This window comes from Rhyacophila brunnea, unplaced genomic scaffold (assembly GCF_057557595.1).
Source record: "Rhyacophila brunnea isolate RB1 unplaced genomic scaffold, BYU_Rbru_1.0 scaffold_10, whole genome shotgun sequence".
NCBI classification, from domain to species: domain Eukaryota; kingdom Metazoa; phylum Arthropoda; class Insecta; order Trichoptera; family Rhyacophilidae; genus Rhyacophila; species Rhyacophila brunnea.
The window spans coordinates 37,201,319-37,227,314 of NW_028232752.1; the positions used below are offsets into that span (position 1 = coordinate 37,201,319).

Below are 25,996 nucleotides of genomic sequence, written 5' to 3' on the forward strand. Positions count from 1 at the left end.
TCATTTGACAGACATTTATGTGGACGCATGTGTTTCAAGTTTCGAATTTCTAGTGGCAAATCAGTTTGATTGCGCTATCATTATTTAAATTTGTTATGCACTCAAAATGTTTTTTTTTAAATAAATAAATGAATAATCATTAGTAGGTGGGTAAGTATTCTGATTAGGATTATATTATCAATTTGTATATTACATATTTCACAACCCTCAATAGGAATAAACAACAAAGTAATGAAAGTGAACTTCACACTGATATTAATAATAATTATGTAATTGATTGCATTTGCCTTCTGTTAGAAGCTATGTCATTTGCAATCATTTATATTGTAATTTTTTATTATAATTAACATTTTATTGATTCATTCATTTTGTAATTATCTATATATTAGTTTTATTTCATATTTACATTGGTTATTTGTATGACTGGTTAGTTTGTCACCGGTAAGGTAAGTTGGTAAGTACAAGATAACATCATTTTCTGTTACTATCTCGTACCATACAAATCTCTTGGATTTTGAATTAACAGGAGGTATACTGTAGATGATAAACAAATTCAAAGCAATTCATAATATTAATGTTTTTCAATTGTTCAACACTTTCTGCATTTAAACCACAGGCCACATATTACCCTGATTAAATACCACAATCACTTTTCAGTATCACTCATCACTCAACATGTGAGATGTTAGAGCCAAGCCACACCAGGCGACTCCGGTCTCTAGACCAGACTGATGTATGCAGTTATATGGACCATGCCACACCTGGTCGCCCAGTAGTCGCGCAAGCAAGCATATATCGGTCTGGTCTCGAGACCAGAGTCGCCCGGTGTGGCTCGGCTCTTAATCAACACAATTTTTTCTTAATTGTTAACTTCGTTTAGTTATCCCCACTTAACATTAATTGGTGTTTGTTATTTGTCCACCTGGACGTATTTGACATCTCTGTCGGAAATCAATTGTTTCTCTCTTTCTTCCACCCTGTCACGTCCCAACATTAGGGCATAGGACAAGCAAAGAGCAAGAGTTGGCGCCACTTCCCTCGGTCCATCGCCAACTCCTGCGCCTCCCGCCATGTCAGACCTGCAGCGCGTAGGTCGCTTTTGTTATTGCATTAACTGCCTGTGCATTGCACTTGTATAACAGACATATTTTTGTAATTTATGAGGACAATGTTATTATTACATTAAATAACATTGCGTCGCCCGAACAATTTGAGCACTGTAATAGTAAATATCTAATGCTCAATGTCTAACCATGTTTTCTTTTTTTTTTTAATTGTGTATTTTTTGGAACCATTGGATTGAGCAAATGGCTAATAACCAATGCCTATAAGGAAAGCATTAAAACACCTCCAGGTTGTTTGTCCATATCCTGTGTCTTGAATATTTTGGGGTAATTTACCAAACACACACGCTAACTAAATTAGTGCTGTTTGTAAAATATAATTTAAAATGGTCTTGTTTGAAAACATCTAAAACTGTGTTAATCGAATTGACAAAATTCAAGCATATTTTAAATGCTTTTGTATTCATTGCAATTATAGTATTTTTTATTATATTTACGAAATAATAAGCAACAATGCATGACAATGCACAAACAAACGTACTTAAAAAAATTTGGAGTCTTAACACATTTGGGTGATCCGGGTAAATGGACCTGGTTGAGTCGCGTCGGTCACATTGAAACTGGTGTTTAGTTTTAATGTGCTGACGCAATATTTTCATCGTTTCCCTCGGACACAGATGGCAAGCGTGCCTCTGGGAAGAATGAATTTCTCCGTGCTCCTTTAATTCACATTTCCTCTTGAAGGAGCTGTTACAGAATTCGCACCCATGCGGCCGAACGTTTTGATGGTGTCGCTCATCGTGAAGCTTTAGCGCGTATGGATGCTTGAAACTCATTCTGCATATCCCGCATGCCCGAGGCAGAGGCAGACCACTCCTGGTAAACAAAAGAAAACACCATTAAAATTAAGAGTTGAAATTGTCCAAGCAAGTAGGTGCTATAATTTCTAATCCTTGTGTAAGGTTAAGGTCTCTCTTACCATAAAATAAAAAATCTAACAGGCGTGTTTTTATAAAATACACGCAAAATTTGATAACTATGTTAATATCTTCATAAAATATCGAGCGCTCCGGTCTTATGTCAATTCACGGTATACGTAAATAAATACGAAAAAAAAACAAAATATGAATAAAATTAAGTATGTTAAATAATATTAAGTAATTTTTTTTTTTTGTTAACTGTCAATTCATGGTGGAACTGTATTGTATTGTTGTTTTTATTTAATAAAATGCAATTTTTTTGTAGTACTTATTCCACTTTTAATCAATAGATTAGGACCAGTTTCGTCCGCCTCAGTTGAAAATGTCCCTCTGAAAATGATGGGTCATTCGCCGTACAGTAGAGGTGAGTTGGAAATACTGTCACAAGTTTGTGTACTTAAGTTTCGGATGAAAATACCCATACTAAGTATTTGTTGCCCAATAAACTTGATTCAAGAAACTTGAAACGTATTAGATGTTCGAATTCGAACGCATTTGCTAATATATGCGCCGTGACTCGCTATTCAGCGCTATTGATATTAAATGCGCGCGAGCGAGATATCATGATACACGTATGTCTAGCCGTGATATTATACTCAACTGTCATTGTTCTCCCTTTCTCCTCTGTTGTAAAGTTGGTATAGTGAAGGACAGAAATGGTCACGTGTTCGTTTTATAGGATACTTTTGAGTTCGCCTTAGGGTTTTAGGTTTTGGTTTTAGTTGAGTATGAAACTTTATCGAGTCCAGGAGTTCGACACATGGTATGAGATCTCGCCGACCGCTAGCTAGTTCGTAGTTTTGCCACGTATGAAATCATCGCTTCGGCGTCGCGACCGCGTATGTTTAGTATGCGACGGGTTTTAATTTTAGTTTTAGTTGAGTAAGACATTTACATCGAATTGACGTCAGTCGCAAGCCGGAATAACGGAGTTCTGATAACGTTAACTGACTACGCGTTTATCTGGTTTCGTCACGTCAAGTTTCTCGATTTTTTAGTGTTATAATTGTAATTTGTAAACATAAACTGAATTCAAATTATATGCGTGATTGTATAAATGGATAACTACTGAAACATGAGTGACTAGCGCCACAGTTCTAGCTGTACCTGTCTCGAAAATGGGACATTTCAAAAAGCCGACGTATTTTTAACGATTCTATTAAAGCTGATATTTCAAATACTAGTAAGTATTTTGGAACAAGTTTAGATACCAAGTATTTTTTTATACTGGTAGTAAGTATACTTAGTCTTCAAAATCGACCAGTTTTCCCACCTCTACCGTACAGCCCCGATTTGGCACCGAATGATTTCTTTTTATTCCCGACAGTCAAAGATAAATTGCGTGGTCAACGATTTTCTACACTAGAAGAGGCGGTTGGTGCATTCAAAAACCATGGTTTGGAGTTACCTTCTGCAAAGTGGGAAAAATGCTTTCCAGATTGTTTCAAACACATAAGTAGGTAGTTAAAGGAAAAGTGTATAAATTATCGTGAAGAATATTTTTAAAAAACCTCGTATAAGTAATTTTAATGTCTCATTAATTACCTGAATGTTTTGATTCGTGCTGATTGCTTGTTGAGACGTCTCGCGCTGGGGCTTCTCCTGTGCCGTGTAGGTATACTGAAACTGGAGAAATGGAGAATCTTTATACAAATGTCTTTTTTGCCACGGTTAGATAAACGGTTCACTAATACCGTGATCATGGTAATCCGTGCTATACAAGCTATTGAAACAAAAAATGCTTAAAAAATAGATTGTTAATACCTCATTTATAAAAATGTTAGTAGGTACTCACCTTTCAAATAACAATTCCTAGTATACAAGACGATAGGCGCCGAAGTAAATTGCGTTTGCATTCTTTTTCCCGTGATGCAATTTATTGTTTGTATCACATCCGTGTTGCAAAAATAAATTAAAAACTCCATTTTCAAAGCGTCAGTTTGTTCAGCCTTTTAAAAAATAAATGCCTAGGCCAGTGTTGCCAAGTCAAAATTTAAAATTTCAGTAGAATGTGACAAAAAAATTCAGTAGATTTGACAAAATATCAGTAGATTTCAGATTCTGAATACCTACTCATTGAATGACCAATTCTTTTCTGGATTTTCAAAAAATTACACGTAAAGTAATTAACGTCTCGTTTTTTTAGAGTAAAATACCGCGTAAGGTAATTAACGTCTCGTTTTTTTTAGAAAAAATTCAGAAAGTTCAAAAATAATTAGCGAGGGCTTCAAGAAATATTCCATTGCAAACTTATTTTCCAAATTTTCATTGCATTTCATTTCATTTCAGTGCATTAATCATGTCAAGTTTACTAACATAATCATGAATTTACTCACAAATATTATGGAAAACACAAATATTAGTAGATTTTAGAAAATGCAATAAGTATATCAGATAGGTATGATTTAAAAATAAGGAAAGAACTCACCTTGTGCAGATAACAAACGACCTTGATGCTACTTTAGAATATTATGGTCTTGTAATAATAATTGAGCCGTTGCCCGGAATAACGTTGTATCCAACAATATTCTTGTTTTGAGAAAAATGGAAAAAACTAAATCAGTTATGTTTTTTTACATTTTATATTTGAAATACAATAAACAAACAATTATTAAGAGTTTTAAAATATAAAGTGTGAAGAAAGACAATTAAATTTGAATTTATTACAAAAAAATATAGTGAATTAATGGAATAATGTTGTATATGAAAATTTCACATACAACATTATTCCACAAAATGCTTTTTATTTATTCTACTTCACTCAATAGTGCCTTATAGAAAGCAGCGTGCTCATCTAGCATGAATTCACACATATCATTGAGGTCTTTGAGCTTAGCAGCCTTGATTGGCAGCGGATTGGAGTACATTGGAGTGAGTTCCAAGCTCCCTAACTGCATGAAATTTCTCCGTACGTTAGCCAATCTTCCCCGTCCTCCACGAAGAGGTGGTAGAAGACTGTATGATGTCCATGATTCCAGTTCATTGTGGGAGGTTCGAGCTCTGATTGTGCGACACGTATCTGAACGTGGTTGACCAAAACGCAGCTTGAATTTAGTATTAAATATATCTCTGTAAAACCAATACTTTACATTACTAGTCGGATGCGTTCTATGAACAAGCGGTGCATTATTCTAATATTAATATCTGGATTTAAATACTCCCTGAGCGGATCACCGCGGTCTCGCGAATAGTGGTTTTCATATTTTGGGAAGCTGTTAATATGATTGCATACTAATACACTTAAATCAGGTTTATTAGCATGCGGTCTGTTCATATGTTGACCTCGTCCATCATCAACTCCTGATCCTGACTTAAGTTTAATTTGTATCACCTGGATACGTCTAGGCGTTACTCCAAGAATGTCACATAATGTACGTTGGCACACTGGATATACCTCACCGTTCACTTTTACTGTATATTTAAAAGTACAAATTTTACGGAAAGATAAGTCAATCGGTGAGTGATTATCATAATTAGCACTATCTTCGTCTGGTCTCTGAATACGGCGTCCGACATTCAATTTCTCGATACATGAGACGAGATAATGACTCTGTCCATTATGATTTAGCAACCTGAATGCTGATTGTATTTCTGTCTTAATGTTAAAATCGAGAACACATCCGCGATTCAAACATTTTTCGGCACAAACGCGACCCTGCGAAAAATAGAAAGAAACGATTAAAAAATTTGAAAAGGTATTATATTAAGTAACAATATAAAGAGTAATATAATGCAAGCATTATTATCAAATAACAATATGGATAAATCATTTGAATACAATCGATTAACGTTCGACGAGGAATAATATGTCGAACATAGTAATTTTATTCGTGACATCAATAGAACTGTCAAATCGTATACAACATTATTCCACAAACCTGTTTCGGTGGCTCAATTGCAGGTTTAATAATATTTTTTCTGTATAAATATTCTTTTCCTGCATCCTTCAACTTCTTGGCTTTATTATCTCTCCAGTTTAAAACATTGGATGTCCGTTTTCTTCCTTTATTTACATGAATTAAGCCACGCTCCGTGATATTGACGGACGGCGACGCCATTTTGACAACTGCATAGACAACGTTCTTCCATAAACCAATAACTTTAAAATGCTGCCACAAGCTTAAATATTGTTTCCCGACCATAATACTTACCTTAAAAGATGCATAATAACATACCCAACATTATTCCATCAATAACTCAACATTGAGAGTTTTGTTGGATACAACATTATTCCGGGCAACGGCTCAATTATGAAAAAAATAACAATAATAAAACTATTCATCACCATCTATTTATTGTTTTATTTATTGTTTGTTTTCGTTATTATTGTTTTCTACACAAAATAATGTTAGTTTATAATACGATTTATCACTAAACTTAAGTAGGCACCTAGTTATTTTTATATCACTGGTTTCACGATTACTACTAAGGACAATTTAAAATGTTTTCTGAATAACAAATGAATCAGGAAAAATATTTTAAGAAGTTCAAAAATAATAGGCATCAATATTAACGAACTTGTATTAATAATTTTAATATTGCTATAACTGCTGCTATCGGAGAATGCTAGAATAAAACTGATGAAAATTAAGGGCACAGTAGAATCCATTTTCGACTGTCTAAACTCTAAACAATCTGATGAAAACAAAACTATAAAAAGTAGGTACTAGGTAGGTACCCAGTTGTTCTTTGTTCGAGTTTCGAGATCCCATTGTTTGGTGTAATTAAAATAATTCCTGGTTATAGAAAGGAAATCTCTCCATTCGCGATGTTTTATTCAGTTTTATTTTCATTCTAAATATCATGAGAAAGTTTTAGTTATAGATATGCCACCATAAATTGTCCGGTTTTCGAACTTAGTACTAAGCTCACCACAGTATAAAAAATATTGAATGATATATCAAAATCAGCATGTGGCGCTCTCACTAATCGGAAGACTTATAAATTGTTATATCATATAATTATGTACATTCACCTTTACTTGCTGAAAGGTTCTTGAGAAACCTGACCTGAAATTTAAAATTGCTATTCAGTAAGTAATACCTAACCAAATTAAATGTTCAAATTTACTTTATGTACCTGAGCCGGATCCAAAAAGTATCATTCATTCGAACTTACGTGCATAAGAAAAATATTTGAAACCAGAAGAAAAAAGTTTTTTTGCGTTCTAAAAAAAATATTTGTGGACAAAAACCCTTTGTACTAGCAATGATTGAAATGTTTGAATAATGTCTCTTGTTCTTCGGTTACCTTCTTATCAGCTTATCACTTAACAATGATGCAATTGTTCATCCCCATTAAATTTTATTTTTGCTGGTCACACAATATAGCATAGCATTAAAATATAATGATTATTGAGTCATGTTACGTTATGGTGTGACGTTTTACGTAATAAATAATAATAGGTAGGTATTAATTTATTATTTTTTAAGCAATGATGATGTCAGTGGGTTAAAATGCCGGTATTGGGTAGCGTAACAATGCGTCCTTTGTTAATTTAGAAGCGTGTATCCAAATCAACAAAGGCGTGCGTAAATCTTTTCAACTTTATTAATAAATTCACCACCAGTTGACTTAAAAATATGGGAAATAGCCAAATATCAGTAGATTTCATGAATTTCGAAAAAAAATCAAAAATTCAGTATATTGGCAAAAAATATCAGTAGATCTACTGAAATTTCAGTAGACATGGCAACGCTGGCCTAGGCAGTTGGCAGTAGCAGTGTTGCCATAATTTGAAAGTGGAATTATAGTACAGTGCCTTCAAAATTATAGTATTTCGGCAAAAAATATAGTACGCGTTGAGTGACCAATAATTTTCTGCATCATTTTCAAAAAATTAAACGTAAGGTAATTAACGTCTTGTTTTTTTAGACAAAATATCCATTAAGGATAATTAACGTCTCGTTTTTTTTAGACAAAATTCAAATGTTAAGTCAGTGGTTTCCAAACATTATGTTACTACGCCTCCCTTTTAAAAAAAATATACTGGCCGCCTCTCCCCCCCGTATTTCTTTAAATAATACAGACACCTTTTTAAATAGTCAACGATGCACCTACTTACGAATATAAAAATGAAGAAAAAAAAGAAGATTTTACTACTTATATTACATTCATTTTTGACGAATGTGCTTGTTTATTAGCACAATTAATATCAATAGAAGTCAATCCAAATTCATCTTCGTTCATTGACAAATGGATTCTATCATGGACCCCACTTCCTGAAACAGACCCTCCGGGTCAGGATTTTTCAATCACATACTAAAAAAAAGTAATAGCCCCAAAACAAAGCAGCACCGCAGGCCACTTTTTTTTGCTATTAATAAAATAATGTGAAAAGTACATTTATTAGCAAAATAACCAAGAGCTCAGTAAATAGATTTTTGTTTGCTTCAATATATCTGGCGTAGAAATCATTTAAAAGTGGAGATATGGCGATTTTTTTTTGTCATTTTGATTTCCTAAGCCCCAATTTTTTATGAATGCCTTCACTTTGTCGTTCTAAATCAGTGAATGCATTAGTGGTCCTTGGATTGATTTATTCACTCATTTTTTTTTTAAATTTCAACCAAATAGACAAGTTTAACAACAAATTTATCGTTCCTAAATAAATTTGCCTCAAATTTCAACATTATGATTAATTTGACCCTTCTATTTAATTTTTTTACGAGATAGCCATTGTGCTTCACGATGGTATAGAAGTGAGGGATTATATAATTAATCTCTATATTTACAGAAAGGTTTGCAAACAACCTTTTATTGGACTGTTTTTTGTGTAGTTTATAACTAGCGGCCGTTTTATAAACTATGCATTTGCAAACTGCAAACCTGTGGCTACATTAATTGTGTTAAACTTTTCGCGCCTCTCCTTGGAACACCCCCCGCCTCCCAGTTTGGAAATCGCTGTGTTAAGTAATTAACGTCACCTTTTTTAGACATGTGGACATTTGTTTTTTGCTTCTCACGGATTATTTTTATTTTGGCGTTGTTTTTCTCCTATTGGCAACGTTTTTTTCCGATTTCTGAAAATTATAGTATTTTGGGCGTACTATACCTGTTTTACCTTTTCGGAGTTTCTCAAATTCTCCGTTATTTTTTTCTGAGAAACAAAAAACCTATACATTTGAAACAGATGACAGCGCGTACTATATTTTCCCCCAAATACTATAGTTTTGGAGGCGCTGTACTTTAATTCCACTTTGAAAAGATGGCAGCACCCGTCACTGCAGTGTTGCCAAGTCAAAATTTGAAATTTCAGTAGAATGTGTAAAAAAATTTCAGTAGATTCGACAAATTATCAGTAGATTTCTGCTTTCAGCAAAAAATTTCGCCGCGGGCCGCAGATTCCTAAATTTTCAAAAATGGCTAGTTTTTTCCCCGGCTGGTGGGAATTTTGTGAAATGAAGAAATAACAGTAGATTTCAGAAAATATCAGTAGATTCAGTATATTGCCAAAAATATCAAAAAATATCAGTAATCTACTGAAATATCAGTAATCTACTGAAATTTCAGTAGACATGGCGACGCTGCCCGTCAGTACAGTATATTAGTTTATGGTACTGTTAGCATTGTAAAGCTATGATTTATCTATGTTTATGATACACCACTGACAGCCATCTGACAGTATATTATTGTTTTGGTGATATTTAAAATAAATTTTACCTTTTAGGCAAAATTTTACGTATTCGCAATAGAATGATTATTTTTTCATAATTCGGTAAAATTAGTAGGGTGGATTCATTAAATTTAATTAGTATTCAATTCTACACATGATGCAGAAAATCAGAAATATTTATCTTGGCATACATTTGAATAAAATGTTAACCAGATCACAGATGGCCGGTTTTTCATCCGATTCCATATCTGTAAAGCAGGATGTAGAGAAAAACAGATTTTATGCCGAAATTAATGGAGGTATGGCAATGATACTCTACTGCAAATATTGAATGTATGCAATGTAAGACAGAATTTTAAAATGGTGTAGATAAGTGAAAGTGTAGCTGGTATGAATATATCAGTACATAAACTTCTAACAAAGAAGATTATGCTTCGTTTAAAGTTGTTGTTCCGCAGTTGGATGCATCCAAATTTATTATGCCCGATATTTGGCCTTTTAACTCGGTCGTAAGCGAGTGGCAGTGGAAACAGCCTGCTCGTAGTCCAAAACTGTGATGTCCAAACAATATCGATTCATTTCAGAAGCTAGATGTCTATTATCAAAACATTCGGGGTCTTCGGACTCGAATTTAATACTGACAAATGTGTGTGTTTTTCCTTTTCGAAATCAAGATATCCAATTTATATTAGACTATATGTCAAATAGATTACTGAAGAGTCAATCAGAAAATAAAGAACTTGGCATATTGTTTGACTCACGTTTATCATTTCGCTCACACATCACTTCTACGGGATTGCGTGCGAGCATACTTCTACGATTCGTCATGAGACAAGCCAAGCCATTCAAGAATCCAACTGTTTTACGTACACTCTTTGTGTCGTTAGTATGGAGTATTCTTGAGTATGGGTCCATCATATGGAGTCCTTATGGGTTTTCTATAAGCTTGTTTTAGAGCGTGTTCAGAAAAAATTTCTTCGACATCTTTTAATGTATATAATTATTTCCCTTTTGACAGTTTCTGAAACGAGTATTTTCCGGCTAACTTTCTTTAAGGCATGCTCGTGTTTCATTCTCTTGAAGCTCGTAGGTCACTTCTGTTCTTAAAGCATATTTCCCTGCTCTAACGTGGAATAGTTTCCAATCCCGATATTCTAGAAAATTTGAATTTTTATGCACCCATCAATTACATGCGTGGTCGCCATGACCTATTTTGGGTGAAAGCTGTTCCCTGATGCCAGGTTCACCAGGCAACAATAGCGATGTAGAGATTTTTAGCGAAGCATTATGTATTCTGTTTTTAAAATTCTATTTTATTGTTTAATTTGTATTTTTTTAAATTATCGTTGTTTTTTTATTTTATTTCTTTTCTATAAAATTATTCTTTGCTTTGTTTTTTTTTCTCTACCCTGTTTTTTCACTAGTTGATTTACTTGTACTTTTTATTCTAAATGTCATGTTATGAACGTCTTGAATTAATAATTTGTCATGTCGTCCCTATAGGATTAGTTGGTCGAATATCCATTTTTGTCGAAATCGACCTTTTAATGCAGAATGATTTTTTGTATCTAAATGGACCAGAAACATCCTTTTCTTTAAATTACTTTGTAATGAATACAGCATTCATATGCTGTTAAATCAACAATTTAAATACCTCCATGTATTTAAATATAGGATAATGCAATTTGTTTTTCATCTGATCATTTGAAATTTGGTCTATTCAACAAACCAATCCTACAGCGACGATGTGCTCAATGTGTCTTTATTTAAATAAATAAATAATTCATAACATGGTAAATAAACTTAAACGTAGACGTTAGAATTAACATTTTTGTTCGAAACAATTTCACAAAAAAATGTCAGTCATAGAAGGTTGGGTAGGTAAGGTAATTTTTTATTTTAACATCTTCCCTACCAGAAAAAGATATTTCTCATTGTTATCTACACAATAATAGGTAAGCTGTTTTTGCAACAAATCATATTGATATTAACAATGTGGCATTGGCAAAGTGTGGAGGTCTGCCATAAAAAATGTATGAAGCTTTGTCTGTCATACGTATTTGTTTTCATTGAAATAAGACTATAATAATTTACAGATGGTGTTGGTTAGTTTTTAAAATTTAATTAAACCTTGCGAAAACTAAGCCATAATAGATAATAGTCAAAAATACTTGTCTATCTATTATCTAAAATTATGCTATTAAATCATACATAACTTTGGATATTTTATGGATAGAACATTTTTTATCTTTTATGGTTTAGGCAGGGCTTAATGAATTAAAAAATTAACCAACAATATATGTAATATGTATTCTTAATCCAGCGAAAACAAATATGTATGAATGAAAGTGTGCACAATTTTGTCGTATCGCCCAAAATATACAAAAACTATTAAAGATTATTCAGGGTTTAATTGATTTTTAAAAACTAACCAATACCATCTGTAAATTATTGTAGCCTTAGTTCAATAAAAACAAATACATAGGACTAACAAAGTTTAAGTGCACTATTTGTGGTGGATCTTAACAGCCTACCTCAATCCTTCGCTACAGCGATGTGGTGCTCTTCAGTATATTTACCAAATTGTTAATAAACAAGATTCGATAACAGACGCAAATGCAGCAAAGGCCGATTTCATTTGTATTGGTCTTTTGAGACTTAAAAACAAACCAAAACTTAATATAATCTACTTTTACTCAAAAATAATTGGGTACGTTACGTTTTGGTTTCTTTAAATTCAGAAACTATAAAATAATACATTTAATTTTGTCCTCAATAATTAGTTGACTTGAACCCTGCACTACCTACATTTGTAATGAAAAACAATTTCTAATTAAAGTTTAACGCTGCATAAATTCGTGATAACATTTCTTGTTCATTTTGGTTTCTACATTTAGAAATGTGACTTCTTTTGGTTGTTCCTTCAAAATTTTTTTACAGTATATAATGCTGCAACAGTATTTACCTTACCTATTAATTGGCTGGCTCAGGGCCAGACATGACTATCCCACATTAAAGTGATTTTGAGATAATAGGGGTTTAAGGTAGAACTTGTTTTTTAAATCTCCATTGATGACACAACAACGCAATCTATTGAAATACATGTGTAATTACCACACAATTTTCATATGTATTTTTATTTTTAATAAATACAGAAACATAAAAGTTACAAAACATTAAAGTTACTGACTTTTTTTATTTTAAATTTTAATGAAATAATGTGGGTTAGTCATGGGTTAGTCATTTTTGGTATTTCACATATTATTTCGTTTTCTTCTGTTGGTCACTTTTACACGTTTATTTTTGGTGATAGAATTTTGAGAACCCACAGCTATTATAATTGTTGAAGCTATTATAATTGTTGTTCTTCTTCCCCGTTATGTATTATATTCTAAACCATGATCCAGAACTGCATTGTTGCCTTTTAAATTGTTATAAGAGTTGTGATGAATCGCGGAGTAGGTATGTAATGTAAATGGAAGTAAATATTTTCAGTTTCAAATCCCAGTTGGATACAATTCAGGAAGTTGTAAACATTCGTAAGAACAGCTTCTTCCTCTCTTCCTCTTTTTTAAATTAACTTCAGTGAAGATACATTCTTCTTGGAGTGTTGCTTTCATTTGAAGATTTCATGGATGATTTTTTTTGAGCCTTATCCAGCATGTTTTAAGCCATTTTACTTTCTCTCCGTCAACAGCAATCTTCCGGTTGGTTATATCGTCTTCGAGGATCTTTGTGTTTTTTAAATGGACATTTTTCTATCTCTTGCAAGTAATGGCTTTATTTTTTTTTTACATAGAACAATGTTGTTGCAGTAGTAGTATATTGTCTCTTTTTTTGTATTATTTCAACATGACCCATTATAAACACCGATTTTAATTCCCTATTAATTGAATAAAAGATTGCAAAAATACTTTTACTTATGTCTGTAGGCACCTTTTCATTGAAATTTAATTTGCATTCACAGATTTTAGGTTCAAAATGCTTCGCTTCAATACCTTTTTTTGAAGTCGATGCATGGGCTTCACCACTCATCAATTTTTCTTTTGTTATATTTTTCTTATGAGTGTGAGGACGTCTTTGCCTTTTCCGAGATGATGAAAATGGAGTTCATAGCCTTGTCAGGTTGGGGTTTACCTGGAAATAAAACATTAAAATGAATAAACATCATTGCAAAATTTAAAAAAAAATGTTGTAAGAAGCAAAAGAGACTATCCAACATGGTGATATAAAAGCTAAAAAATATTAATAAATCAAAGAATTGAATGATAAAATGAATATAAAATATTACCTTCCGAGGACGATGTTGAAGGTTCTGGTATAAAATCTCCACCATCTTCACTATTATCACCAAAATACCGGACAAAGACGAATCACAACTGTCACTGTTTGCCATTTTGAATGTTGGTTAGTCGTTTTTTGTTTTCATATAAAAACAAAATCGTAGTTGCCAGAACAGCTTACAGATGCTAGTGTTGTACTGAATTCGTATTATGGCTTAGTCGTATCTGGCACTAATAAATTGTTGATGTCCAAGTAATTTGGAAGGAAAAAACTATATATTTAAGAAATGTGGGTTAGTCATGTCTGGTCCTGAGCCAGCCAATTTGTTTACCGATATCTAATAATATGTTATGTATTTTTTTAAGATAAAGCAACAATAGATTACAACCAAAAAGACAGAATGATTATTTTAATTCACACAGAAGTTCCTGAAGTATTCAGAGGTAAAGGAGTCGCTAAAGTACTGGCAAAGGTAAACACAATCATAAAGTTTACATGTTTACAAATGGACCACTTATCGCATCAATTTTTCGGTATAATTAGAATAGGTAAAAATTCAAATTTTGTAAATTGATTTCATAGTTAATTGTACATCTAAAGGGGCCCGTAAACGAGCCACTTTTTACGGCAATTTGATATGGCAATTGTGTCGCTGTTAATAGTTCCCCAAAACACGACAATAGTAGTCTACGTTGCCGAAACTTTACATCTATTGCCCATGCTCTCTGGCAACATGGTTGGTCGATATATGTTATATCGAACGCAATCGAAAATACGGCAATAATTGCTGGATAAATCTATTTCATTCTCGCTCTACTCCATGTATGCATCTCTGTTTGACCTCACCCCTAGCAACAATAAAAACATTGTATGTAGTGACCGCCGATGTGACAATACATTATTATAATTTTTCACTGTGTCGTTATTAATATTATTATGGTGTTATTACTAATCGTCAATTCACACTACGTACTATGAATAAATGAACAAACTACAGGGTATTGAAGCTTATTAACGAGGTTTATTTACGTCTTGAACTATGGAACGTGGAAGCCAAACTATATAATGATCAAAATATAAAAAGGCCAATTATCAAAGCTGCACAAAAGTCTGGATCTGGAACGATGTGAGCAATCGAAGACTTGACCACCCTGAATAAATACATTTAACTCCTGTATGAATCTCCAGTTGGCAAAAATCGAAGAGTGACTGGCTGTTTCTGTGACTGTTTTGTCTTCTCAGTCTTAGTATTGAAAAGAATATTTTTATCTTTCATCATAACATTGTCCTCCAAAGAGGTAGGATACTGTAGTAGAAATAATTGTATGTATTATTAATGGCTTATTATCAAAGCTATTCTGCGAAAATTGAGTACTTAAGTGACGGTGGGAAAATTTGAAAGCTAAATAAGTTATGATTTTCATAAAAATAACTGCATATATTCTTAATCTACAGTATGTATCAACTATAGAGATTATTATTTTTCTGTTTCAGGAAGCATTTACCTATGCATCGAAGAATCACCTGGAAGTCAAAATCGAGTGCCATTATCTAGCTGATTATTATAACTCAAATATGGACAAATTCCCTGGATTAATAGTCAAATAGTTAGACAACTGATTATTGTAGTTAGAAAAATGTGAAGGTGATGTGTAATAGCTTAATTTATTTTACAATTATTGCTCATTATCAATGTAAAAGATTCAATAGTAATAGTTTAATTCAAATGAAGTTATACTTGTAGCTAAGCGATGCATATTAACACATGCATTTGCGTTCGATGGTAGATAGACAACTGCAAATTAGATACATGTGTCAATGTAAATACACATTTTTGATTATATTATGTATTTCCTTTTAAAGTATTGCTCTATACACAGTTTTTATAAGACATACATATCCTATGATATAATATGACTTAAAACACTTTAAAAATCAAAATTCAAATCAGAACAACCTCATAAAAACATTAAGATACTTATCAAAAATATAATTAAAAGAGTAAAACACAATTTCTTTGGAGCACTACTGTGCTGTTAGTTTATTGAAAAAATAACTTCAATACAAGTAACAAAAAAAATTACTGAAACACCATAAAATTCAAAATTGGCCATTAAATGAAGGATTCTTTTAATTAGTGATTTAATCGACAATAAGTTATTTAAAGAGAAATAAAATCACACATAAACATAATAGTGAAAAATAAATTGAACAAAATAGAAAGAACTTTCTCTATCAAAGGTAGTATGTTTGGTTTTTTAATTGAGGGGCTCGAGCGGTAAATAATATTAAGGAAAAAAGTTCAATCAATGATTGGAAGATCGAAAAAATCAGATGTAACATTTTTTTAGTAACCAAATTGGATGAAATAATAATAGAAAACATCGCTTATCGCTTTATTTCCATTGAATATCAAAAGAAAAATAATATGACACCAGTTTATTTTGGAAAACAAGTCTCCCATAATATCTTCCTTTGAACATCATTTACTCATGAGTCCCTCAATTCATCCCAGCTGACACAGCAGCATTTCATATAAGCATTATCAAATAATTTGTAATAGTTTCGGAATGCCATAAAATAAACACGAGTGTAAGACTTGCAATAATGTAAAAAGAATCTGCTAACATTGCTTGTTATAAATAATTAAATGTTGATTATTTTTATATTAAATAATGATGGGTCGGTTACAATGTACACTATAATAACGCTTGTCTGCTGTCTGCAATATCGTTGTGTATAGGGTATTTCTTACTCAAAAGATACATCAGCCGTGCCCAACATCAACCCATCAATATTTCAATTGCAGTAGATATTTTTAACAAAATTACTGTAAAGTTGAAATGTTTTTTTATTAATGTAAATTATGAATTCCTGATTTTTTATATTGTATCATTATAATAAATCATAAATGAAGATCAGAATCCTTTTGTACAATACCACTAGTACTTAAATAAAATTGTTTGCAAGCTCTCTTATTTTTAATAAACAGGTAATGAAAAGCATAAAAGAACACTACAGTGGACCCCGATCTACCGTTCTCGCATAAATTGTTTTCCCGCACGGATCGTTCATTTTTGAAAGTCCCGCCAAACACCCATAAGAACAATGTTAAATAATCCCGCATTAACCATTCCGGGATTTATCATTTTCCTCGATCTGTCGTCTAAAACTCTAAATGTTATGATCCTGTCACAAATATTATCCCGGTTGACCGTCTTTGTTGAATATTTTTTATTTCGCTTTCGTAGAATTGTTTATGATACATACAGACCATTCAGTCACGTCGCTTTGTTTGCACAGGTCGGTCGGCGCTCAGGCTTGCATCTCACGAATTTTTGTAAGTCGCAACTAAAATGCCCCCATGAAGAAAACTAGAACTCTAGCTGAGAAACTGAAAATAATTCTAGATGTCAAAAAAAATCCAAGAGAAAAATGAGTTTTTAAAAAAAAAAAATTTATACTTAGATCCCGCATTTATCGTTTTTTAAGGGTCCCTTGAAAACCGTAGAATCGGGGTTTCACTGTATATATATTCATAGCAATATTATGCAACACCATGAACTCATAAATGATAAACAAAGAATAGATTCTGAACATCAGAAACATATTGTAGCCGAGGACCCAGCGCTGTCAGATTGCTTATGAGGGGAAGCGCAGCGGTGGATACAGGGGTGGTGCGTGCAAAGCGCTGACCAACTGAAATGCGTTACTGGACATGAATGTGAATTTTCCACCCCCTATGTACCCACTACCGTGCGTCCCCCTTGCAAACGATTTTACAACGGTGGGTCTATAAAAATGAGATTGAATTCATAAAACTAATATTCAATATTAAACGAACACAACAGATTCAGGACATCACTACATTAGTGTAACGAAGTGCGTATATAATATATCAACAGTATTAAATTATAATGATTATTATTGAAACAGTAAGACAGCAATATAAAGATACAAATAATATTAAAATTCAAAAATTTTGTTTCAGTCAATTATATTAGTTGTAACTACAGTCGAACTTGGTTATTACGAGGAAGATGGGACCGACTGAGTTTGCTCGTTATAAGCGTTATTCATTATAATATCAGAGAATAGGTATTTTTAAATGAGCGATCACATTACACAAAAAGTCAAAAATAAAAAATCTGAAAACCATCGTAAAAATCCCCGAAACAAGCATTCTTTTTTCCTTTCGACAATGTGCGATCCTAATAGGATCATATGGGCCTCCACGGGGTGGAGGTTTGTATTAACAGATTTTATTTTTATGAGAAATGGATGTCAGTCACTTGCTCTGACTCATACACAAATAATTTGTGCTGGAGTCAGAGTTCAATTATTGAAAAACAGTATGTGTACTTGCCAGACCCAGGATTCGAATCTGGGACCCTCGACACTAGACCGGCGCGCTTACCCACGCGGCCATCGTGGGTGTTGAAACAAACATGGCATTCATAAAATACAATAGTAGTTGTTTATTGTAATGAACGCTGGTAGGTACCTACGGACTTAACAAACCTAGGATTTTTCAACCATATGAGTGGATACTTTTTTATTATTGTCGGCGAAATACCAATAAGGTAGGTACTTAGACACTTAACTAGTGTCATAAACGTAATCCGACCCTGGCGGCATCCTGTTCGATCGGATTTTATTGCTTAGGGTCGAAATGTTTTTGAACGATCGACACATTAACAGAAGGTATTCTAGTTCGGTATATCCGATAAGTTGCTCATTATAACAGTGAATAAATGTATGGAGAAAATCATAAACCAAAATGTCAATGAATGTTTCCTCATTACATCCGAGATCTCGCTATGTCCGAGATCGTAATAACCGAGTTCAACTGTGGATTTTTCAACCATATGAGTGGATACTTTTTTATTATTGTCGGCGAAATACCAATAAGGTAGGTACTTAGACACTTAACTAGTGTCATAAACGTAATCCGACCCTGGCGGCATCCTGTTCGATCGGATTTTATTGCTTAGGGTCGAAATGTTTTTGAACGATCGACACATTAACAGAAGGTATTCTAGTTCGGTATATCCGATAAGTTGCTCATTATAACAGTGAATAAATGTATGGAGAAAATCATAAACCAAAATGTCAATGAATGTTTCCTCATTACATCCGAGATCTCGCTATGTCCGAGATCGTAATAACCGAGTTCAACTGTATTCACAAGACCGGATCGTCTTGATAATGGTGTTACAATTATAATTTATATTGACTACATAAATTTGTGGAATTTATTATCAGTAAATGCTATGTCATTTATCAATAATAATAATTTAAAGATGGACACTGTCAATTATCAAGAAGAGAATCGAATGCGTCAATAACATCGACACTGTGCTCTGCTATCTTTTCTGTAATATTATTTTTACCTTCTAGAGTGAAATCTTTGTCTGTCGTCTCATTATTTTCATTGTTTTGCGTAGTGGTCGGTACATCGCTAGAGTTGTCACTGTCGTCGGAAAGAATAAAGATCTTTTTACGTTTCATCGACACTTTTTTGGACTCTGTCAAGTTACTTTTGCTATCTTTAGAATTTGATGAAGTATTTAGAACATTGTGAGTATTTTCTTTCTCATGCTCGTTGTCAGAATTATCTGAATCTAGTAATGCCGTGACAGACTTCTTTTTAACACCGCTTTCTGCCGTTTCATTGTTGTCTTCGTCTTCAGAATCTGCTAATACATTTGAACTGTTTCTTAACTTTGACGGTTTTTTATTAGCATTTGCTTTATAAGATGAATTTCCTGTATTATTATGATCCAACTCGGAATCGTCAGAGTCGAATTCTGTTGTAACATATCTCTTTCTGCCATGGTTCTCTGAAGATACTTTACTAGCACTGTCTTCAGAGTCTGATCCAATTTTTGACCTGCTCGTCTCCTTTGTCACTTTTTTCTCGGCGTTATGTCTGTCACCTAAATTTGGTGCATTATGATCTACGTCAGAATTATTCGAATCAAATTCAGCCAGAACGTATTTTTTTACACTGTGTTTTCCATAAGGTTTATCACTATCATTATTTTCAGAATCAGAATCAGGTCTATTCTTTTTAGCAATACTATGTACCGATGACGCATTCGATTTGTTATCTGAATTTCCCATTTCTTGATCACTGTCAGATTTATCTGAATCCAAATCGGCTCTGGCAGCTTTCTTGTTAAGCTTCGCTCTCGGTGTCACATTATCTGATGCGTCCGGTTCATCATCGGAGTCCGATAAAACCGCTAATCTATTTTTCTTTTCGGTAACATTAACAATTGTATCATTTTGAGACTCCGCTCTTTCATCATCTGAATTGCTTACTGATTTATCACTGTTTTCATTAGACATATTATTGGTAAACGATTCTATGGTCATTTTTTTAGTTTTCCTATTTATAAGAATGTCTCCACTGTCTAAGCTCTTTTCTTCAATATTACTGTCAGTTCTTTTGCGTTTTCCTTTACTTACAGTTTCTTTCTTTTCTGTAAGATTTGAAGTATTTGCTGAGTCAGATAATTCTGACGAATTCATTCCACGTAAACGATTGAAAAAATCATCATCATCCTCCTCTTCCGACGAGCTAACGATTCTATCGATGGTCTGTTGCATTGTCTTTGAAATATTTGGAATCTGCTCAGATATTTGTTCTTCAGGAACCAGCAGAATCTTTTCGATGGCTTTGTTGATTATGTCGCACATTTTTCTTAGTTTATCAAGGTGAAGGTGACCAGGGATGCGCCAATAAATTTCCTATGTACATAAACAATCAAAGTTTCATTATAATGTAATAAAATAAAAACAATTTATTAAACTATCATTTTGTTCAAAAAGATAAAAGAATTGTATTATTTTAAATAACCTAAGAAATAAAAGTAAGTAGGTGGCTGGGGTTGTTTAAAATATTATGCATAAAGATAATATTGCTATAGCACCGTTAAAACCTGTGATGTGACAGAATTGAAACATTACAGGAGCGATACAAAACTATTTAACAAGCACAAAATTAAGGTAGAAGTCTGTGAATAACTTATATAACAGGTAGGGTCGGGGCGACTTATCATCATTGTGTGTTTTTAATAGGTCTGATATGATGAATATCAGAGGTACTACTGTCTCATTAAGATGAAATAATACATGAGAAGTTTCTACAATAAATTATAATTTAATTTTGTTCTACTGAACATTGAGGGTTTTACTGAACTATGCGAACAAATAGATAGGAAATATGGTAAACCATTTTTAAAAAATTGCCATATCAGAAAGTTTTAATGACTCAATGACGACATGATTGATGGAATATACAGAGCACCATTACCTATATTTTTTTCAAGATCAGTAAGAATCATTGTAGTCTTTCGCTGTAATCTTGTAGTGTCCTCCCACTGTCTTGTTTTGCGCTAATACTATCGAACCTCATTGTACTGTGGCATATTGATATTGTCTAAGAATTTCTTTCTACATAAATATTAAGGGGGGACATGCTCGTCGAAGGTTAAAATTGAGTTTTTATTGTATTTTCAAACCGTGATCCTGGAGACTTCTTAAACGTTGTAGATAATCTATTTATATCATTTTGAAGCCTTATTATCCTTTATAGTTATTTTAAACATTTTATGACTGCATAAAGTATTTTTGTTACATAAAATAGTATTCTTTTAAACCTCTCGCTCTAATGTTTTAGAATATAGTCATATTTCGGTACATAACTGTGCAGTGGTGTTAAGATTTTTTACGTTTATTAATTTTTAAACGCATTTATGAAACCATTAGTATAATTTATTACGAGATAATTTTTGTAAAATATTCACGATAAAAAATTATATTGATAATCTCTGTGATCCTAAATTTGACAAGAATTAGGCATTTTATTATTCAAAAATTCGGCAAGATTAACACATTTGAAGATGATCTTAAAGATACTTATTAAAAGCTATGTCTTTGACCATTCAAGTGTGATAAACATATTATGAATAATGATTGCTTTATAATAATTATTGACCTAAGAATAAGGTAGTGTTTTTTTGAAATACGCCATTTCTTTTGTCATTCCCCAGTGATTAAACTACAACATACGGCCGTAGCCATAAGTTGACAAACTATAATTAAAGTAGGGAGTAAAGTGATATTGACGCGCGTGTTTGAACATGTACCGTTTAAAAAAAAATAAAAAAAAATTCGGTTAAGTACATGTTCAAACACGCGCGTTAACATAATTTTACTCCCTACTTTAATTATAGTTTGTCAACTTATGGCTACGGCCGTATGTTGTAGCTTAATCACTGGGGAATGACAAAAGAAATGGCGTATTTCAAAAAAACACTACCTTATTCTTAGGTCAATAATTATTATAAAGCAATCATTATTCATAAAATGTTTATCACACTTGAATGGTCAAAGACATAGCTTATAATAAGTATCTTTAGGATCATCTTCAAATGTGTTAATCTTGCCGATTTTTTGAATAATAAAATGCCTAATTCTTGTCAAATTTGGGATCACAGAGATTATCAATATAATTTTTTATCGTGAATATTTTACAAAAATTATCTCGTAATAAATTATACCAATGGTTTCATAAATGCGTTTAAAAATTAATAAACGTAATAAATCTTAACACCACTGCACAGTTATGTACCGAAATATGACTATATTCTAAAACATTAGAGCGAGAGGTTTAAAAGAATACTATTTTATGTAACAAAAATACTTTATGCAGTCATCAAATGTTTAAAATAACTATAAAGGATAATAAGGCTTCAAAATTATATAAATAGATTATATACAACATTTAAGGAGTGTCCAGGATCATGGTTTGAAAATACAATAAAAACTCAATTTTGACCTCCGACGAGCACGTGGGCCGTTAAAGGGACATCAGTGAATAAATAATTAGTCCAGTTAACATGTTTGAATAAGATACTAACTAGCAAAAGTGTTCTACTGTCATTATTGACTAACAATAAGTGAATCCATTCTGAGCAATCTATACAGTTGATATGTTTATTCTTAAAATAACTATGAAAATATTTAACCTGTTCATCAAACGGTGGTTCAATTCCAAGGCATTTGAGGGTAGCTGTGAAAACAGGATTATCCATGGCGGTGACAGATTCTTCCATTATGGGCACCAGAGGGATTCCTTCTGTTTCCGCATCATAACCCTCAGCTTCTTGATCTAGTGCTACTTCTTCAAGTGACTCCATAACCCACTTTAGAGCTTCAGTAAAACCTGGAATTAAATGGATATAATATGAATAAATGCAGTATACAATAAATAGTTATGCTATGTTATTTGGCGCCATGGTGAGCTGATCTTATAATATCAATCCAATTTCTATTCAGTTTGTCAATAACCAATGAAGTTTTTAAATATTCTTTGGCGTTAAATTGAACTAACAAATAAAAACTTTTAGGTAAAACTAGGGTTTCCTAAGCAAGCGGTGCCGTTATGTAGCGGCCGTAACATGATGTGATGTGGCGGACGTAAGAAGACGATCGTAAGAACGGTAATCAGAGATGTAAACTTAAAAGATGATCTAGACATATTTGGAAGATGAGGAGTCATCGGAAGACAAGGAAGACGAATCGTTTGGAGGAGAGTGAGATAAGTATTTAGAAACCGTGCTACTGAGGGTGTATTTCAAATTTAGTGCATCGCCGTCTGCACTGCAATGAGAAAAAAATCAGGCAATACTTTCGCTTAGCACCAGTATTGTTTGATTATATACTGAATCAAATAAGGGATGACTAAACTTCCGATATTATTATTTTGTTTTAACTGGCCTTTGCTATAGTCTTAGCTCTTCACATTATATAAAGCTTCATTATTTCTTACAAAATCAATCTATATTTTGTCATTTTCGCTGGTCAAAATTATATTTGCACTCATTTTTTATTTTAAAATGGTCACCGCTACACGGGAAAAAACGTTCCACGACCGCCTGTTCGGCTATGATGGCCGGGGTGGTGTGAGGGACATATTTTGGTAGGTGTGCGCGCGCACACCTTAGAGGAAACATTGCTTCTCAGGTAAAAAACCAGCTAGCTATTTGAAAAACAACTATGACACAATAAGTAATCAAGCTAAACATTTTATTTTCTACATAATAGGCCACCGAACAGATATCAAATTGCACTTTTTCGCAAACCTGCTGATTGTCAGCTTGCGGCACCCCGGATTGGAATCACTGCCCCAGACTTAAGTATGGCGACAATTGATTTTCAGTGTGTGATTCTTCTAAATTAAATTGAAATTAAATAATTACCTGATTCCACAGCAGCAATGAGAGACTTGGCTAATTCCACACTAGAGACTGGAATTCTATTAGCAACAGGTTTCTTGGGAGCCGACTTATTGGCAGTGTTCTTTTTGGTGGTGGCTTTCTTCCCTATCACTGTTGGACCAGTATCTGAATCAGACGATTCACTTCCGGAAGTACCAGATCTTTGACCTGAAATAATAAAATCATGTTGATTTAATCAAACTAGAAAAGAGAAACGGGACATCAGACATTGCTCTAGGTTTTGGTTCCAAATATACATGCTTATAGAACTACGCACCTTCTCATTTAACATAATGTCATGACTACAGACCGTTATGTGCAAGTATGCTGTGAGATTATAAATGATAAGTACCCACAACAGTTTACGCTGCCAGAAGTGTCACAGAAGTAATTGTAAGTGCACGATTCATACTAATAATATTCTTATTTCAACTATCAATAACGATAACTATAAACATAGGGCATCATGGAATGATTTGGCAAACAAATTACCATTGTGTAGAATGTAGATCTTTGGTTTCATTCCCGTTTGCGTTGCTTTATCATTGTTCACTGCTGTGTGAAATTATTTTATAATCTTCTACACTTCGAAGTTAGTCCTCCTTTTTGTATTGAATAGCCATGAACCTGCTTTCTACTGACAATTTTATTAAATGGATCGAATGAGCTTTCGGATAGCCTCTTATACGAGGGTGGGTCAATAATTCCTTAGAAAAAAGCATTAAAACAGTTTTTATTTTTGTATTTTTTTTTTATTTCTCAACATAATCTTCTTGGAGCTCAATACACTTGGTTAGACGTTTCTCAATTTTTTTTAAACCGTCAGAAAAATAAGTTTTCGGAAGGTCCTCAAAATAAGCATTTGTCCGATCGATGACTTCTTCATTTGAAAAAAAACGTTGTCCACTTAGCCATTTTTTTAAGTTTGGGAAAAGGAAAAAGTCACTGGGGGCTAAATCTGGCGAATACGGTGGGTGGTCGACCAATTCGAACTTCAATTCTTCAATTTTAGCCATTGATCGTAAACATGTGTGAACACGGGCATTGTCCTGATGAAAGAGGATTTTTTTCCTGTTTAAATGAGGCCGTTTTTCTTCAATTTTGTTTTTTAGCTGGTCCAATAAAGATGCATAATAATCCCCTGTTATTGTTTTTCCTTTTTCCAAATAGTCAACGAAAATAATTCCACGTGCATCCCAAAATACAGTAGCCATAACCTTACCAGCTGATTTTACGGTTTTCGCCTTCTTTGGACATGGTTCGCCTTTCGCAATCCACTGCTTTGACTGTTCTTTCGTCTCGGGAGTATAGTGGTGTATCCATGTTTCATCTACAGTCACAAAGCGACGAAAAAATTCATCCGGATTGCGTTGCATGAGCGACAACAGGGCTTTAGAGGCCACCAACCTATTGCGTTTATTGTCGACTGTGAGCAAACGCGGCACCCATCTTGCAGAAATTTTTTTCATGCCCAATTTGTCATGTAAAATAGAAATGACGCTACCTTTTGAGATCCCTGTAACCTCAATTATCTCACTCAACTTTAACCTTCGGTCACTTAACACCATATCGTGGATTTTATTGATCATTTCTGGTGTAGTCACCTCTACAGGACGTCCTGAGCGTAGTTCATCCTTTGTTGATGTACGACCACGTTTAAATTCATTTAACCAGTTATAAATAGTTGCAAGTGAAGGAGCAGATATGCCGTGAACTAAATCCAACTCATTTTTTATTTCCTTTGCTGTTAACCCTTTTATATTA

The 25,996-nt window shown here is 33.2% G+C and overlaps 3 protein-coding genes across 6 annotated transcripts in view; 1 reads left to right on the plus strand and 2 right to left on the minus strand.

Annotated features, from left to right (window-relative positions):
• Positions 1–1,287: 1,287 nt before the first annotated feature.
• Positions 1,288–7,765, minus strand: LOC147079179 (uncharacterized). Of its 4 annotated transcripts, none has more exons than XR_015070908.1 (4): positions 5,203–5,535; positions 4,473–4,573; positions 3,590–3,670; positions 1,288–1,940 (listed from the first exon to the last, which is right to left on the minus strand). XR_015070908.1 is itself a non-coding variant. In XM_085949046.1 (4 exons), exons 2-4 carry the CDS (start codon positions 3,967–3,969, stop codon positions 1,897–1,899), a joined length of 255 nt encoding a protein of 84 aa, XP_085805172.1. In that variant the 5' UTR covers positions 3,970–4,011; positions 7,747–7,765; the 3' UTR covers positions 1,288–1,896. The 4 variants fall into 4 exon arrangements, 3 of the variants coding, with proteins under 3 accessions (XP_085805172.1, XP_085805160.1, XP_085805166.1); XM_085949046.1 differs by lacking the exons at positions 4,473–4,573; positions 5,203–5,535 and adding exons at positions 3,840–4,011; positions 7,747–7,765; XM_085949034.1 differs by lacking the exon at positions 4,473–4,573 and adding an exon at positions 5,923–6,241 and having other exon boundaries at positions 5,376–5,699.
• A 1,879-nt stretch (positions 7,766–9,644) lies between these two features.
• On the plus strand, positions 9,645–17,388 carry LOC147079180 (protein NATD1). The gene is made up of 3 exons (XM_085954043.1): positions 9,645–9,958; positions 14,309–14,415; positions 15,438–17,388. The coding sequence occupies exons 1-3, from the start codon at positions 9,814–9,816 to the stop codon at positions 15,549–15,551; spliced, it is 366 nt and encodes a 121-aa protein (XP_085810169.1). The 5' UTR covers positions 9,645–9,813; the 3' UTR covers positions 15,552–17,388.
• Positions 17,389–18,050: 662 nt separating this feature from the next.
• timeout (circadian regulator timeout) overlaps positions 18,051–25,996 on the minus strand; it is a 569,744-nt gene continuing 561,798 nt past the window's right edge. Inside the window, exons 19-21 of the mRNA XM_085954028.1 lie at positions 24,215–24,400; positions 22,982–23,178; positions 18,051–20,699 (exon numbers count right to left, since the gene is read on the minus strand). Coding sequence (XP_085810154.1) covers positions 19,257–20,699; positions 22,982–23,178; positions 24,215–24,400 — 1,826 coding nt within the window. The 3' untranslated portion in view covers positions 18,051–19,256. The remainder of the gene's footprint in view (positions 20,700–22,981; positions 23,179–24,214; positions 24,401–25,996) is intronic.

What these genes read in the sequence shown, in the direction of transcription:
- LOC147079179 (XM_085949034.1), bottom strand. Translation starts at nt 6,186, where the DNA reads ATGGTCGGGAAACAATATTTAAGCTTGTGGCAGCATTTTAAAGTTATT. An exon ending in CAATTGAGCCACCGAAACAG is followed by an intron (nt 5,700 to 5,922) that starts GTTTGTGGAATA and finishes TATTTTTCGCAG; the next exon opens with GGTCGCGTTTGTGCCGAAAA. An exon ending in TAACGCCTAGACGTATCCAG is followed by an intron (nt 3,671 to 5,375) that starts GTGATACAAATT and finishes CCATTTCTCCAG; the next exon opens with TTTCAGTATACCTACACGGC.
- LOC147079180 (XM_085954043.1), top strand. Translation starts at nt 9,814, where the DNA reads ATGATGCAGAAAATCAGAAATATTTATCTTGGCATACATTTGAATAAA. An exon ending in TTATGCCGAAATTAATGGAG is followed by an intron (nt 9,959 to 14,308) that starts GTATGGCAATGA and finishes TATTTTTTTAAG; the next exon opens with ATAAAGCAACAATAGATTAC. An exon ending in TCGCTAAAGTACTGGCAAAG is followed by an intron (nt 14,416 to 15,437) that starts GTAAACACAATC and finishes TTTCTGTTTCAG; the next exon opens with GAAGCATTTACCTATGCATC.